General features: G+C 45.5%; 1 protein-coding gene across 2 annotated transcripts; it reads right to left on the bottom strand.

Moving 5' to 3' along the window:
• Positions 1-362: 362 nt before the first annotated feature.
• fbxo21 (F-box protein 21) lies at positions 363-12,725 on the bottom strand. Of its 2 annotated transcripts, none has more exons than XM_038988358.1 (12): positions 12,493-12,725; positions 10,137-10,272; positions 9,747-9,856; positions 9,351-9,472; positions 8,856-9,002; positions 8,434-8,570; positions 4,140-4,276; positions 3,735-3,914; positions 3,376-3,508; positions 2,881-3,071; positions 2,454-2,611; positions 363-2,005 (listed from the first exon to the last, which is right to left on the bottom strand). In XM_038988358.1, exons 1-12 carry the CDS (start codon positions 12,717-12,719, stop codon positions 1,728-1,730), a joined length of 1,956 nt encoding a protein of 651 aa, XP_038844286.1. In that variant the 5' UTR covers positions 12,720-12,725; the 3' UTR covers positions 363-1,727. The 2 variants fall into 2 exon arrangements, with proteins under 2 accessions (XP_038844286.1, XP_038844295.1); XM_038988367.1 differs by having other exon boundaries at positions 9,747-9,841.
• Between the last annotated feature and the right edge of the window lie 1,435 nt (positions 12,726-14,160).

Here is a 14,160-nt window from a genome sequence, read left to right as displayed (position 1 = left end):
ATTATGGTCTGTCGGGAGGGATGCTTTGCTGTTATCCCCAAGGTCCTAATCTCCCGTGGGCAGATTCTGCGTGTAGTTGACCAATAGATTTTACTTCTGGGATTACCAAGGTCCTGAACAAGTTTGATACACATTTCTCCATGAATGAATTCAATTAATTGTCCTTAAAGAAATTTGGAACATACATACATTTAGAACATGAACCAACAGTCATTAATAGCAACTGCAGCACAATTAGCATTTCATCAGAACGTTATTTTGTAAAAGGAATACACAGGCTACTATAATGTATATTCTTTAGCATGCTCTTGAAGAGACAATACAACAGTTTGTTGTAAATAACATAGTAGAAGACCAAAATAAACCTTGAAACATTTTATTTTTTCCTTTCATTTCATCCAGTCTCACCACTACGGTTTCAAGTCATTGTAGTTCTAGTGGTTTTCTTTTTACACAGCTCAACACATCTGTGAGCCCTTAAAAGTCCTACAATGTTTTACTTGTAAATATACAGAAAAAAAATGTATAACATGTTCTAGAAATTCGAAAGTCATCCTTTCGTAAGTGCATGAATCATTATTATAATGTAATGTGAAGATGGAAAGAGATATTGTAACAGTAATGTTAATTTTCACATGGTTTCATACTGTAACGTTCATTTTGATAGTGTTTCATGTGGAGGTAAGAGAGCGGGTGATGGCCTAGGGGTCAGCTCTGGGAAGAACTTGACAGACGGTGAAGACAGTAGATTGAGATGGAGAGCGAGAGCGAGAGCGAGAGCGAGAGTAAAGGAGACAAGCTTGGTATATCTTCTTGAAGGTGGATGAAGGTGGAGAGAGAAAAGGGGTTTTGGCTTTTATTGGCGTTGGTTGGCAATCGGTGGTACAGCACATGATCCAGGTACTGAAGCATTCCAGGGCACTCATTCATAAATCGCTTTAGACTAGGAGTGATGATCTAGGATCAGTTTAGCATTTTAGATAGTGAATACAATTATACTGGCAGGTATGAGCTGATCCTAGATCAGCACTCGCTACTCTGAGATAGTTTGTGAACAGGGGCCCTGATGGTTCTGGACAGGACGTTGTCAAGTAAAGGAATTGGATGGGGAAGAGAGGGGGCTTCCCATCTAGAAACAACCCCTAGCCCAGGGTTCACCAACTGGTGGCCCACGGGCCAAATTTGGCCCGCAGGTGGTTTTATTTGGCCCCCCAATTAAAACCTTCTGAGCAACCAAATATATATTTATTTCTGTATCTTTTTTTGCATTTTCATTGTTGGACATACAAAACTGTAAAAACACCAGGAAATCAGCTCCAAGTGATTTTAATTTGGGAAATAAGTTCACAAGTATTCCCACACATAAGAGAGACATATGATCGTATATAAAATGTAAGAAAGGGTTTGAAATGATAATGTTTTAGACAAATATTATATCTGTTTGGGCTTCTTGCGGTCAATTTGCAGTTTACAAATTATTTGTAATTATGTTCCGGCTCCCCGACCATCCACTCTAGAAGAAAAAAAATAAAAATAAAAAACCGGCTCGCGGCTGAATCTATCCCTGCTGTAGGGTCTAGTAGTAGCTCCACTATGCCCTATGATAGGCTAGTTGTAATTCTGACATATTGTTTATACCCATCCAATCCTTTCAGATCTACACAAGTGCCTAGGTGGTAGGGGCTAGGGGTTGTTTTGGAAAGGGCCGAGAAGTAGTGGACGCTAAGCTACATGGGCATGGCTTCCTGGTTCTCCTGGCTCTTCTGGTCCTGGGAGGAGACCCCGGGGCCTTTAGGGCTCTCCTGTTGCCCTGAGGCCTGCCCTGAGGAGGGCGTCAGTCTGTGGTAGAGGTCCCGTACGGTGCCCAGGGTCTCTGCCATGTCCTCCGGGTAGCGTGTCTGCAACTCCTCGTTGGCAACGTAGTGGCTGTCATGGAACTCTGAGAAATAGCGGCCCACCTCCGGATGGGCGATCTCCAGAGGAGCGGAATGAGGCTCCAGGTTTTCTGGGAGATGGGAGAGAGGCAGAAAGATACTTTAAAGAAAACTAAGTATCATATCATGTGACATCAAATCTTAAACTGGGTACTTGGTCTATCCACAGGGGGTACTTGAGAAGTCTCATAAGACCATAGGCCTACTGTTAAATGTACATGAGGAGGTACTTCAGGGGTACTCAGAGCAGAGCAAAATTGAGTTGTTGGAACAGTAACCGAAAAAGTTTGGGAACCACTGCTGTACAAGACAGCTGCATATTCTGTGTGTTAATGCAAAAACATATAGGCTTACACCTTAGCAGATAGGTATTCTACTCATCCAGCATGTATAACTCTTCAATAAGCATTTCAAGTACTACATTTGTCAAGTTTCTTACATCTTAGAGCGCCTTCTTAACTAACTACCATTGCCCTGACACATTGAGAATGTATGTTAGTGTGTCTAGAGGAGACGTACCCTGGGCAGCGTATCGACAGGTACCGTCCTGCACTAAGACGTTGTAGAATGGCTGGTTGGCCCCGCTGGACAGCTGGTGGACCCTCATTGTGGTGATCCACTCCTGGCTCATGGTGCACTTGGGGTCCCAGCCGTATATCACACAGTTATAGCCAGACCTGGTAATGAGAGGGGGGGCAGCCACTCAGTGTCAGAGAGAGATGGGGTACAGTGTAACACATGGGCTTTATCAATACAAAACATCCGAGTCACACTACAAGGCAATACTAGACAAACTTAAACTCATGGGAATGTAGTAAATACATATATTGCAGAGTGTCTGCATTTATCAAAAAGGGGTAGTGGAGTATGGACAGATGGAAAGAAGACCAAAATAATAAAGGAAGTGGATAGAGTGACTGACTGCCTGGTCAGAACTTAGACGCACCTCTTGTGTTTCATGATCAGGCCTACGCTGTACTGCACTTCTACGTGCTCGGGGGCGCTACGTCTCTTCACCTCTGGCTCCACCGGGTGCTTCTTGTGCTGGATGTGCTCCAGGGTGTGCTGCACCAGGTAGCCTACCGCCCCATGCTGGGACGGGTCCAACGCCTGGATGTGCTGCAGGATGTCTAGGACCTGGAGGAGGCAGGGAGAGGGGTGAGACATCAAGCAGACACCAGTCATTATCAGTTGGGGAAAGCTTGTCCTCTGCTCTGTACCGTAGTAAGAAAGTAGAGGCAGCTAGTCCTGGAGGTTAGAGAAGCAGACCAATAGCCAAATGACAGAAGATAAATTGTTTCTTACAAAAATGGATTTCCCAATAAAATAAAATAAACTCTAAATGTGCTGCCTCTTTGAACATCAAAGCCAGGGTAAAGTCATATGGTCCAATTACATGTACTTGGGTTCATGATGTGCCATCTTGAGAAATCATGCTAACCTTCTCAGGCCAGATGCCCAGGTGGAAGTAGAGTCTAGCCTGTAGTAGAAGGTATTGAACATTGTCTGGGTTGATGGTGAGGTAGAGATCCAGAGAGTCTCTCAGCAGCTGGTAGGATTTTTCATTGCCTTCCCTGCATGACACAGCACAGTGATACACAATGTTATTTCATACCAGAGCAGCGACAGTTGAGTGTAGGAATTTATTTTTGACAAACTCTAACATTACCTCAAGGATGAGATCCTGAGGACAACATAGAAAATAAGGAAAAATAAGATTTTGGATGTACAGATAGAAGATGTCAGAAAAGTTATTGATTAGTTGAAGAAAAATCACATCCCTAAGTCCACAACTCTTACCCTCGCTTGCCGATGTTGAGCAGATTCCCCACCATCCTTAGCAGCACTTCTGTGGTACTGATGGCACTGTAGTAGTCTGCAGTCACCTGGTGACCGATGAGGTACTCACACTCCTTAGCCGTCAGCTGCTTGCCTTTACCGAAAGCGTCAATGTACACAAAGTCATAGATGTCCCCACTCCTGGAATGAGATGTGTAGCTTTATCAATACAAATAAAAAATAAGTTACTTTGAGGCAATTTTTAGTATGCAACGCAGACGATGCTACATTGGGTATATTGACATTTTGGGAGAGTTTTGGGAGAGCAATGCTGCATTTCACCCAATCATGAACTAGTTCTGAACTAAAGGCTGATCATTCAAGTATATGCCTTACGTTCACTTCCTCTCACACTCTGGCTCTTACCCTCTTTGATGCTGGCACCAGCGAAGCAGGAAGTGATTGGGGAAGTTTACGGGCTCCAGCTGAACCCCCAGTTTCCTGGCCAGGGTCATGTACAGGACAGACAGGCTGATGGGAATGCCTGTCCGGCGGAGCAACACCTAGGTAAGGAATAGAAGACATGGGACTGTAAGGAAGAGCCACTTAGAGTTCAAAGAGCCACTTTGTCCATTAAAAGGTGAGGATAACAGTATCAATAGACTTTCACTATATTTAAATAATAAAGGGCCCATATTCAAAAAGACTCAAAGTAGGAGTGCTGATCTAGGAAGTTCAGCACTCCTACTCTGAGATGCTTACAGGCCGAGGATAACATCTATAGCTCTAGCTGGAGGACTCCTTGTATCTCTAGGACTGATAAGTATAATTTTTGTCTTAATCTGTTGTTGTCTAGTACTGTCTTCTTGCTAGCTAAGGCCATCTACTTTAAGTGCTGCCTGTCTTCCCAGTAGCCTACTTAGCACTGCTGACTGCTCATAATTTGCAGATGATTGTTGACACATCAACCAGGAGTATCTTACCTAGTTATTTTCAGATTATCTAATTTTGCTCTTTTGTAGCTTTGGCAACTATGCACTTTTTTCTATCCCAGTTCACTCCTCTCTGTGTAGGCTTTACAGACACTCCCCGCCCCATGGCTGCAATCCTTCTAATTTAGTGTACCCTGCATGCACAACCCAGTGGAATTCCTGGACTCCGGCAGCGTTTGGAACTGCCGATCTGCAGTCAAGAATGCCGAGTTCATCTCGGTCAAGAACGCCGAGTTCATCTCGGTCAAGAACACAGAGTTCATCTCAGCCTATGCTGCCCTTCAGTCCCTAGACTTTTTTTGCCCTGGCGGGGACATGGATCATCCCAGAGAACACTGCTTTTCCAGCTGCTCTCGCTTCATCTGACTATGTTTTCTCTCATAGTCCGAGAGAATCTAGTCGTCGCGGTGTTGGCACAGGGCTGCTCATTTCTCCTAAGTGGAGATTCTCTTTTCTCCCTCACTACCCTGTCCATCTCCTCATTTGAATTCCATGCTGTCACTGTCACTTGTTCACTCAAGCTTAACATTGTCGTCATCTATCACCCACCAGATGCCCTTAGAGAGTTCCTCAATGAGCTTGACACCTTGATAAGCTAATTTCTTGATGATGTCTCACCGGTCTTCGTACTGGGTGACTTCAACCTCCCTCCTTTTTTTCCCCTCACCCTCTCCCAATCTCCTCCCACTCACAAGGCAGGCAATACGCTTGACCTAATCTTTACTAAAGGCTGTTTGCCTACTAATCTCACAGCAACCCCACTCCAGGTCCCTGATTACTACTTTGTTTCCTTTTGTCTCCCTCTCCTCCAACCCTAGCTAGCCACTCAGCCCCTACCCACATGCGCTGTAGCCTTCTTCGCTCTCAGTCTCCTCTTCTATCCTATAATCACTCCCTTCTGCTAAATCCTTCTCCTTACTGTCTCCTGATTCAGCCTCTTCGATTCTACTATCCTCCCTTTCCGCATCCTATGACTCGCACTATCCCATTTCCTTCTGGCTGGCTCAGCCCTCTCCTCCTACTCCGTGGCTGAGTGACTCATTGCGAGCTTACAGAACAGGGCAGCGGTGCAAATATGGAGGAAAACTAAAGTTCCGGAGGACCTATCATCCTTTCACTCCTTTCTGCCTTCTCTTCCTCTGTATCCATTGCAAAAGCCACTTTCTATCACTCTAAATGTCAAGTTTCTACCTCTAACCCTAAGAAACTATTTTCCACCTTCTCCTCCCTCCTTAATCCTCCAGCCTCTCCCTCCTATGCGGATTACTTTGTCAACCACTTTGAAAAGAAGTGTGATGACATCCGCTCCTCATTCACTCAGCCTATTGAGTCCCCTGGTCCCACTCACAAAGAACTACCCTACGCCTTGACTTCCCCTCTCTCTCCAGATGAAACGAGTTCTCCAGTGAGGTCTGGCCGCCCAACAACCTGCCCGCTCAACCCCATCCCCTTCTCCAGAACATCTCTGGAGAACTTCTCCCATTCCCGACCACTGTCCCCGACCCTTTGACTTCAAAATGTCCTGAGTCTCTCCCCTCCACGAGAAACCAACACTTGACCCCTCTGACCAGTATCCCTTCTCTTTTCTTTCCAAAACATTTGAGCATTCTGTCTCTGACTAACTCCCTCGCTATCTCTCTCAGAATTATGTTCTTGACCCTAACCAGTCAGGCTTTAAGATGGGTCACTCAACCGTGACTGCTTTTCTCTGTGTTACGGAGGCTCTCTGCACTGCCAAAGTTGACTCTTTCCTCTGTTCTCATCCTCCTAAATCTATCTGCTGCCTTTGACACTGAACCATCAGATCCTCCTCTCCACCTTCTCAGCGCCGGGCGTCTCAGGCTCTGTACCCTCATGAATCCTACCTGGCAGGCCTCTTCTACCAGGTGACGTGGAGAGGATCTGTGTCTGCACCACGTACTCTCACTACTGGTCTCGGTTCTAGGCACTATCCTCTTCTCCCTATACACCAAGTTACTCGGCTCCGTCATATCCTCACATGGTCTCTCCCATCATTGCTATGCGGATGACACTCAATTACTTTTCTCCTTTCCCCCTTCTGACACCCAGGTGGCAACATGCATCTCTGTGTGCCTGGCAGATATCTCAGCTTGGATGTCAGTCCACCACCTCAAATTCAACAAGACAGAGCTACTCTTCCTCACGGGGAAGGTCTGCCTGCTTCAAGACCTCTATCATGGTTGACAACTCCATGGTGTCCCCCTCCCAGAGTGCAAAAAACCTTGGTGTGACCATGGACAACACCCTGTCGTTCTCTACAAACATCAAAGCAGTGACTCACTCCTGCAGGTTCATGCTCCATAACAGTGGTCACCAACTGGGCGATCTTCAAGGCATTACTAGTCGATCACCAAACATTTCTGTAGAAAAGCCAACAATAAAGACCTAAAGGTTTGCGCCCCTTTTTTTCGTGTTTTTTCGTATTCTGAGATCTCAGCTTGCTTTTTGACTGCAAAAGTATCTTGACCGGGGGACTGATTGATGACCGGGGGACTCCCGAGTGGCGCAGCGGTCTAAGGCACTGCAGTGCTTGGGGCGTCACTACAGATTCGGGTTCGATCCCGGGCTGTGCCGCAGCCGGCCACGACTGGGAGACCCAAGAGGCAACGTAGAATTGGCCCAGTGTCGTCCGGGTTAGGGGAGGGTTTGGCCGGCCGGGATGTCCTTGTCCCATCGCGCTCTAGCGACTCCTGTGCGCATGCACGCTGACACGGTCGCCAGTTGTACGGTGTTTCCTCCGACACATTGGTGCGGTTGGCTTCCGGCTTAAGCAAGCAGTGTGTCAAGAAGCAGTGCGGCTTGGCTGGGTCGTGTTTCGGGGAGGACGCATGGCTCTCGACCCTCACCTCTTCCGAGTCCGTACGGAAGTCGCAGAGATGGGACAAGACTAACTACCAATTGGATATCACGAAATTGGGGAGAAAAAGTAAACAAATTTAAAAAAGGTTGGTGACCACTATTCTACAACCCTACTTCACACAGGAAGCGGCGCAGGTCCTAATCCAGGCACTTGTCACATCCCGTCTGGACTACTGCAATTCGCTGTTGGTTGGGCTCCACGCTTGTGCCATCAAACCCCTGCAACTAATCCAGAACGCTGCAGCACCGTCTGGTGTCAACTTTCCTAAATTCTCCCATGTCACCCCACTCCTGCGCACACTGCACTGGTTTCCAATCGAAGCTCGCATCCACTACTAGACCGTAGTGCTTGCCTACGGAGCAGCAAAATGAACTTCCCCTCCCTACCTTCAGGCTCTAACCCTACACCCCAACCCAAGTATTCTGTTCTGCCACCTCTGGTCTCTTGGCCCTCCCACCCCTACGGGAGGGCAGCTCCCGCTCAGCCCAGTCCAAACTCTTCTCTGTCCTGGCACGATAATGGTGGAACCAACATCCCCCTGAAGCTAGGACCGAAAACATCTGAAAACCTACCTCTTCAAAGAGTATCTTCAATACTCCCACAGAACCCCCCCCCACACCCCAAAAAAAGAAGCCTTTAGTAAACTAACACTCGTACTTAACTATTTCCCCCCTTACTAGCTCTGGCTTTGCTGATAGACACTTCATCGAGGAAGAATTTACTTGCTATAACTGTGATATGGGGTTGTCCCACCTGGATATCTTAAGATGAATGCACTAACTGTAAGTCGCTTTGGAATGTAAATCACCATCCAATACCTCTATAGCCTCTCGATGAGAGCACCTACCTGGTGTATGTAAGAGTTGAGAGGATTGTAGTAATCACACTCGTTGCCCTTGTACTGAAGCTGCTCGTACAAAACAGCATTGAGGGCAACCACCACCTGTCTCTCGAGCTCAAAGTCCTCCACAGCACAGCAGTCACCTAGACAGAACACAAAGGATCACATCGTTAAGTATTAGCAAAGAACGGTGCTGAGAATGTACTAAGGTCAAAACCAATGGTACAATGTAATACACTCACAAGCTCCTAAGTTAGATAATAGTGAACTCCAAAATCAAAATTTGTCGACGTGAAAATGCACTAAAACATCGACATTAGACTACTTTTGAGGTCTGACAATGCCTGACTTTGTATTAGCTCTTTGTATTAATTCCTGAGAGACAAACAGAACATTCCAACATGTGTTTCTCTCCAGCTCAGACCAACCTTGTGTGACCCTCAGGCTTGGATGAGAGGAATTCTTCATCCGCAGCATCTTCTTGACCTTGTCAGTGATCTCCTCCAGTTGGGAGGATATACCGTCCAACGACACATCTGCCAGGGGGTTACAATACTGGTCCACCAGCACAGCTCCTACAGTAGGAGAGGAGACAATAGAGGACTGTAAAAACACATGGTTATACACTACATTTCTTTATGGCTTTGTTATTAACACTCTCTCTATGGATTTTAATGCAAACAGTGGTGCAATCATAGGACTTCAAAAACCACAATGGAGGGAAAAACGGCCATAGTTTTTTTTCTCTCCAAACACTCATTATTTTTATTAAATGTATGGCTAGGCCCATGTTCAGCTGTCTGCCTTACTTAATTTAGGCCTACACTGAATACAAGTCATGAGAGTATGATACATATAAATGCAGTGTATGAATAGGCCCACTCCACATGTACTACAGTAAGTACACCATATCCATGACTCACCCTCTAGTGCTGACTGCTGCTCTGCAGGCTGCTCGAGAAACATCTTTAAACTCCTTAGAATGTTCTGCTGGCGAAGGAAATAAAGGATTTTCTTTGCATAGTACTTCAGTGTCAGGCTTTTCCTATGGGGGTGGGATGAGAGAGAGAGAAGAGGAATGGAAAGAGATAAGGCACAAGAAAGAGAAGGAGAGAGTGAGAAGGAGAGAAAGAAAAAGGTGAGAGAGGGCAAGCAAGGTGAAAATGAGAGAGAGATAAATAGGGAGAGAGAGTGATGGAGAAAAAAAGATTGTAACAATGCACATAAAACAAAGCTCTAGGGAGCATTAACACATAAAACAGAACCAATGACCAAAGATAGATTTTTGTGCTGGACTGGAGTGTAGACATGGCTCTTACCTCCTATCTGAGTTCAGTATGGAGAGCAGCTCGTCTTCACAGAAGTGCTCAGGGGCCCCGAGGGACTCAATCTCAGCAAAGCTGTCCCCCAGCACCTGGCCAACGCAAGGCTGTGTTACAGATCTCTGGGTTAGTGCTAACCAGGCCAGCCAACCTCACACACACACACACACACACACACAAAAACGCATGATCACGTGCGCAGTTGCGTACAGCAGCTAAATCACAGACACCATGATGTGGTGGATTAGTATGGCCAAGAGACAACTGTCACCAACTCCTTTACAAGTTCATACAATGTTAGTAACACTACTTCAGTCTCCACAAACTAGCCTGGCTAAGTTAGAATGACAATAACCATGACAGCTTACTGCGAATGTCATTACTTACAACTTCCGTGAAGAATCTCTTTGAGATGGATACAACTGTTCGTCGTATTTGTAGACCAACAGTGTGTCGCGTTCTGTATTCTTTCAGCCAATCGCAACACTCATTCTGGCGGTAATGCTTCTGCAATCTTGGCCATCTGGGGAGTGTAGGGAAAGAGATTGCAGTCAGATACAGTGAATTTCATTGTATGTGTCAGATTAGTAGGGAGTTGAGTTCAGTGAACAAGTAGTAGGCTAATGTATGTTGGGTGTAAAATCATAAATAAACTCAGCAAAAAAAGAAACGTCCCTTTTTCAGGACCCTGTCTTTCAAAGATAATTCGTAAAAATCCAAACAACTTCACAGATCTTCACTGTAAAGGGTTTAAACACTGTTTCCCATGCTTGTTCAATGAACCATAAACAATTAATGAACATGCACCTTTGGAACGGTCGTTAAGACACTAACAGCTTACAGACGGTAGGCAATTAAGGTCACAGTTATGAAAACTTTGGACACTAAAGAGGCCTTTCTACTGACTCTGAAAAACACCAAAAGAAAGATGCCCAGGGTCCCTGCTCATCTGCGTGAACGTGCCTTAGGCATGCTGCAAGGAGGCATGAGGACTGCAGATGAGCCAGGGCAATAAATTGCAATGTCCGTACTGTGAGACCCCTAAGAGAGTGCTACAGGGAGACAGGACGGACAGCGGATTGTCCTCGCAGTAGCAGACCATGTGTAACAACACCTGCACAGGATCGGTACATCTGAACATCACATCTTCGGGACAGGTACAGAATGGCAACAACAACTGCCCAAGTTACACCAGGAACGCACAATCCCTCCATCAGTGGTCAGACTGTCCACAATAGGCTGAGAGAGGCTGGACTGAGGGCTTGTAGGCCTGTTGTAAGGCAAGTCCTCACCAGACATCACTGGCAACAACGTCACCTATGGGCACAAACCCACCGTCGCTGGACCAGACAGGACTGGCAAAAAGTGCTCTTCACTGACGAGTCGCGGTTTTATCTCACCAGGGGTGATGGTCGGATTCGCGTTTATCGTCGAAGGAATGAGCGTTACAATGAGGCCTGTACTCTGGAGAGGGATCGATTTGGAGGTGGAGGGTCCGTCATGGTCTGGGACGGTGTGTCACAGCATCATCGGACTGAGCTTGTTGTCATTGCAGGCAATCTCAACGCTGTGCGTTACAGGAAAGACATCCTCCTCCCTCATGTGGTACCCTTCCTGCAGGCTCATCCTGACATGACCCTCCAGCATGACAATGCCACCAGCCATACTGTTTGTTCTGTGCATGATTTCCTGCAAGACAGGAATGTCAGTGTTCTGCCATGGCCAGCAAAGAGCCCAGATCTCAATCCCATTGAGCACGTCTGGGACCCGTTGGATCGGAGGGTGAGGGCTAGGGCCATTTCCTCCAGAAATGTCCGGGAACTTGCAGGTGCCTTGGTGGAAGAGTGGGGTAACATCTCACAGCAAGAACTGGCAAATCTGGTGCAGTCCATGAGGAGGAGATCCACTGCAACCACACCAGATACTGACTGTTACTTTTGATTTTGACCCCCCCATTTGTTCAAGGACACATTATTCCATTTCTGTTAGTCACATGTCTGTGGAACTTGTTCAGTTTGTCTCATTTGTAGAATCTGGTTATGTTCAGACAAATATTTACACATCTTAAGTTTGCTGAAAATAAACACAGTTAACAGTGAGAGGTCATTTCTTTTTTTGATGAGTTTATTATTAGCCCATCACTTGCATGGTACAGAATGACATTAAACATTTCTGTAAGGCCTAATTACTATGTAGTAACATGTGGCTGGCTTACAAATAATTATTCCAAGAGATTCAAAATCAGCAGTGGTTTGCCATAACTTTAACCATACAGGGGACTCGGTCAGAGAAAAAAAACTACCAACAAGCCAACAGATTTTTGGCAAGAACTGCACAAGACCTCAATCACAATTTCCAAGCATTCAAGGTCACACAACTTTAATGTCTGTCCTCAGAGGCACGATTATGTGAAATGGTTAATTGTGACCTAGATATTTTAGTAGCTTCTTATATAAGCCCTGGACATGGTAGCTACCTAGCTAGGCTGGATACATAACGTTAGCTAGCTAGCTATTAACGTTACTTTGCGTGATGTCGAATTTGGTGCATCAGCAGAATGTCAACGGCCGTTTGACAGCTCCCTTGCGACAGTAGCTCGCTATGACGGATATGTGCTGACTGTACTGCTAGAGATAATTTCGTATTTTAGAGGGGCAACTGCGATGTAGATGCCATCTAGCATTAGATAGCTACGTCTCTAGCTAGCTAGTGGGATTATGCAAGCAAGCTAATGTCAGTTCACCTGAGTTTGTACTGGTGTCCCCAGACCTTCCCTCTGCCGTGGCAAACGTCGTGTAACCGCTTGCAGCTGCAGGAAACGTTGCAAATGTCGACATGCTTGAGGACAGGGAAGCATAAGATGTACTCGAGTAACTCGGCCGGTAGGTCTGTCATTATTTTGTGTTCTGTCTCGGAAACCATCCCGTTCAGGCCGGAGTACCCCTCTCCTCCTGCTCCATACGTCGCCATCTTTACTGTTTACTCCGATTACCTCATTGTACAAGCCACGCCCCTTTCTGGCGCAGGGGGCTGAACTTCGAGATAACCCAAAACCGAGGGGAGTGGAATGACTGAATAAAAAAAAACTAATTTGGTAATATATTTATATTATACAGTAAATTAGTATTTTATAAAATAAAATACATGTTGTTAGTAGCAGGACAAGTATATGCTGTATACAGTAGTGATTAGTAGTTGGTTAAAGGCTTGTATGTCACGGTAACATCTACAGTTGAAGTCGGAAGTTTACAGGTTGGAGTCATTAAAACTCGTTTTTCAACCACTGCAGAAATGTCTTGTTAACAAACTATAGTTTTGGCAATTCGGTTAGGACATCTACTTTGTGCATGAAACAAGTAATTTTTCCAACAATTGTTTACAGACGGATTATTTCACTTATAATTCACTGTATCACAATTCCAGTGGGTCAGAAGTTTACATGCACTAAATTGACTGTGCTTTTAAACAGCTTGGAAAATTCCAGAAAATGATGTCATGGCTTTAGAAGCTTCTGATAGGCTTATTGACATAATTTGAGTCAATTGGAGGTGTACCTGTGGATGTATTTCAAGGCCTACCTTCAAACTCAGTGCCTTGTTGCTTGACATCATGGGAAAATCAAAAGAAAATCAGCCAAGACCTCAGAAAAAAAATTGTAGACCACAAGTCTGGTTCATCCTTGGGAGCAATTTCCAAACGCCTGAAGGTACCACGTTTATCTGTACAAACAATAGTACGCAGGTCTAAACACCATGGGACCACGCAGCCGTCATACTGCTCAGGAAGGAGATGCGTTCTGTCTCCTAGAGATGAACATACTTTGGTTGAAAAGTGCAAATCAATCCCAGAACAACAGCAAAGGACCTTGTGAAGATGCTGGAGGAAACAGGTACAAAAGTATCTATATCCACAGTTAAATGTGTCCTATATCGACATAACCTGAAAGGCCGCTCAGCAAGGAAGAAACCACCGCTCCAAAACCGCCATAAAAAGCTAGACTATGGTTTGCAACTGCACATGGGGACAAAGATCATACTTTTTGGAGAAATGTCCTCTGGTCTGATGAAACAAAAAAATAGAACTGTTTGAACATAATGATCATCGTTATGTTTGGAGGAAAAAGGGGGATGCTTGCAAGCCGAAGAATACCATCCCAACCGTGAAGCACAGGGGTGGCAGCATCATGTTGTGGGGGTGCTATGCTGCAGGAGGGGCTGGTGCACTTCACAAAATAGATGGCATCATTAGCAAGGAAAATTCTGTGGATATATTGAAGCAACATCTTAAGACATCAGTCAGGAAGTTAAAGCTTGGTCGCAAATGGGTCTTCCAAATGAACAATGACCCCAAGCATACTTCCAAAGTTGTGGCAAAATGGCTTAAGTACAACAATGTCAAGGTATTGGAGTGG

The sequence above is a fragment of the Salvelinus namaycush genome, chromosome 1, assembly GCF_016432855.1.
Source record: "Salvelinus namaycush isolate Seneca chromosome 1, SaNama_1.0, whole genome shotgun sequence".
Classification (NCBI taxonomy): Eukaryota; Metazoa; Chordata; class Actinopteri; order Salmoniformes; family Salmonidae; genus Salvelinus; species Salvelinus namaycush.
The sequence above is the reverse complement of the archived record's forward strand: the minus strand, read 5'-3'. Positions and strand labels throughout refer to the sequence as shown.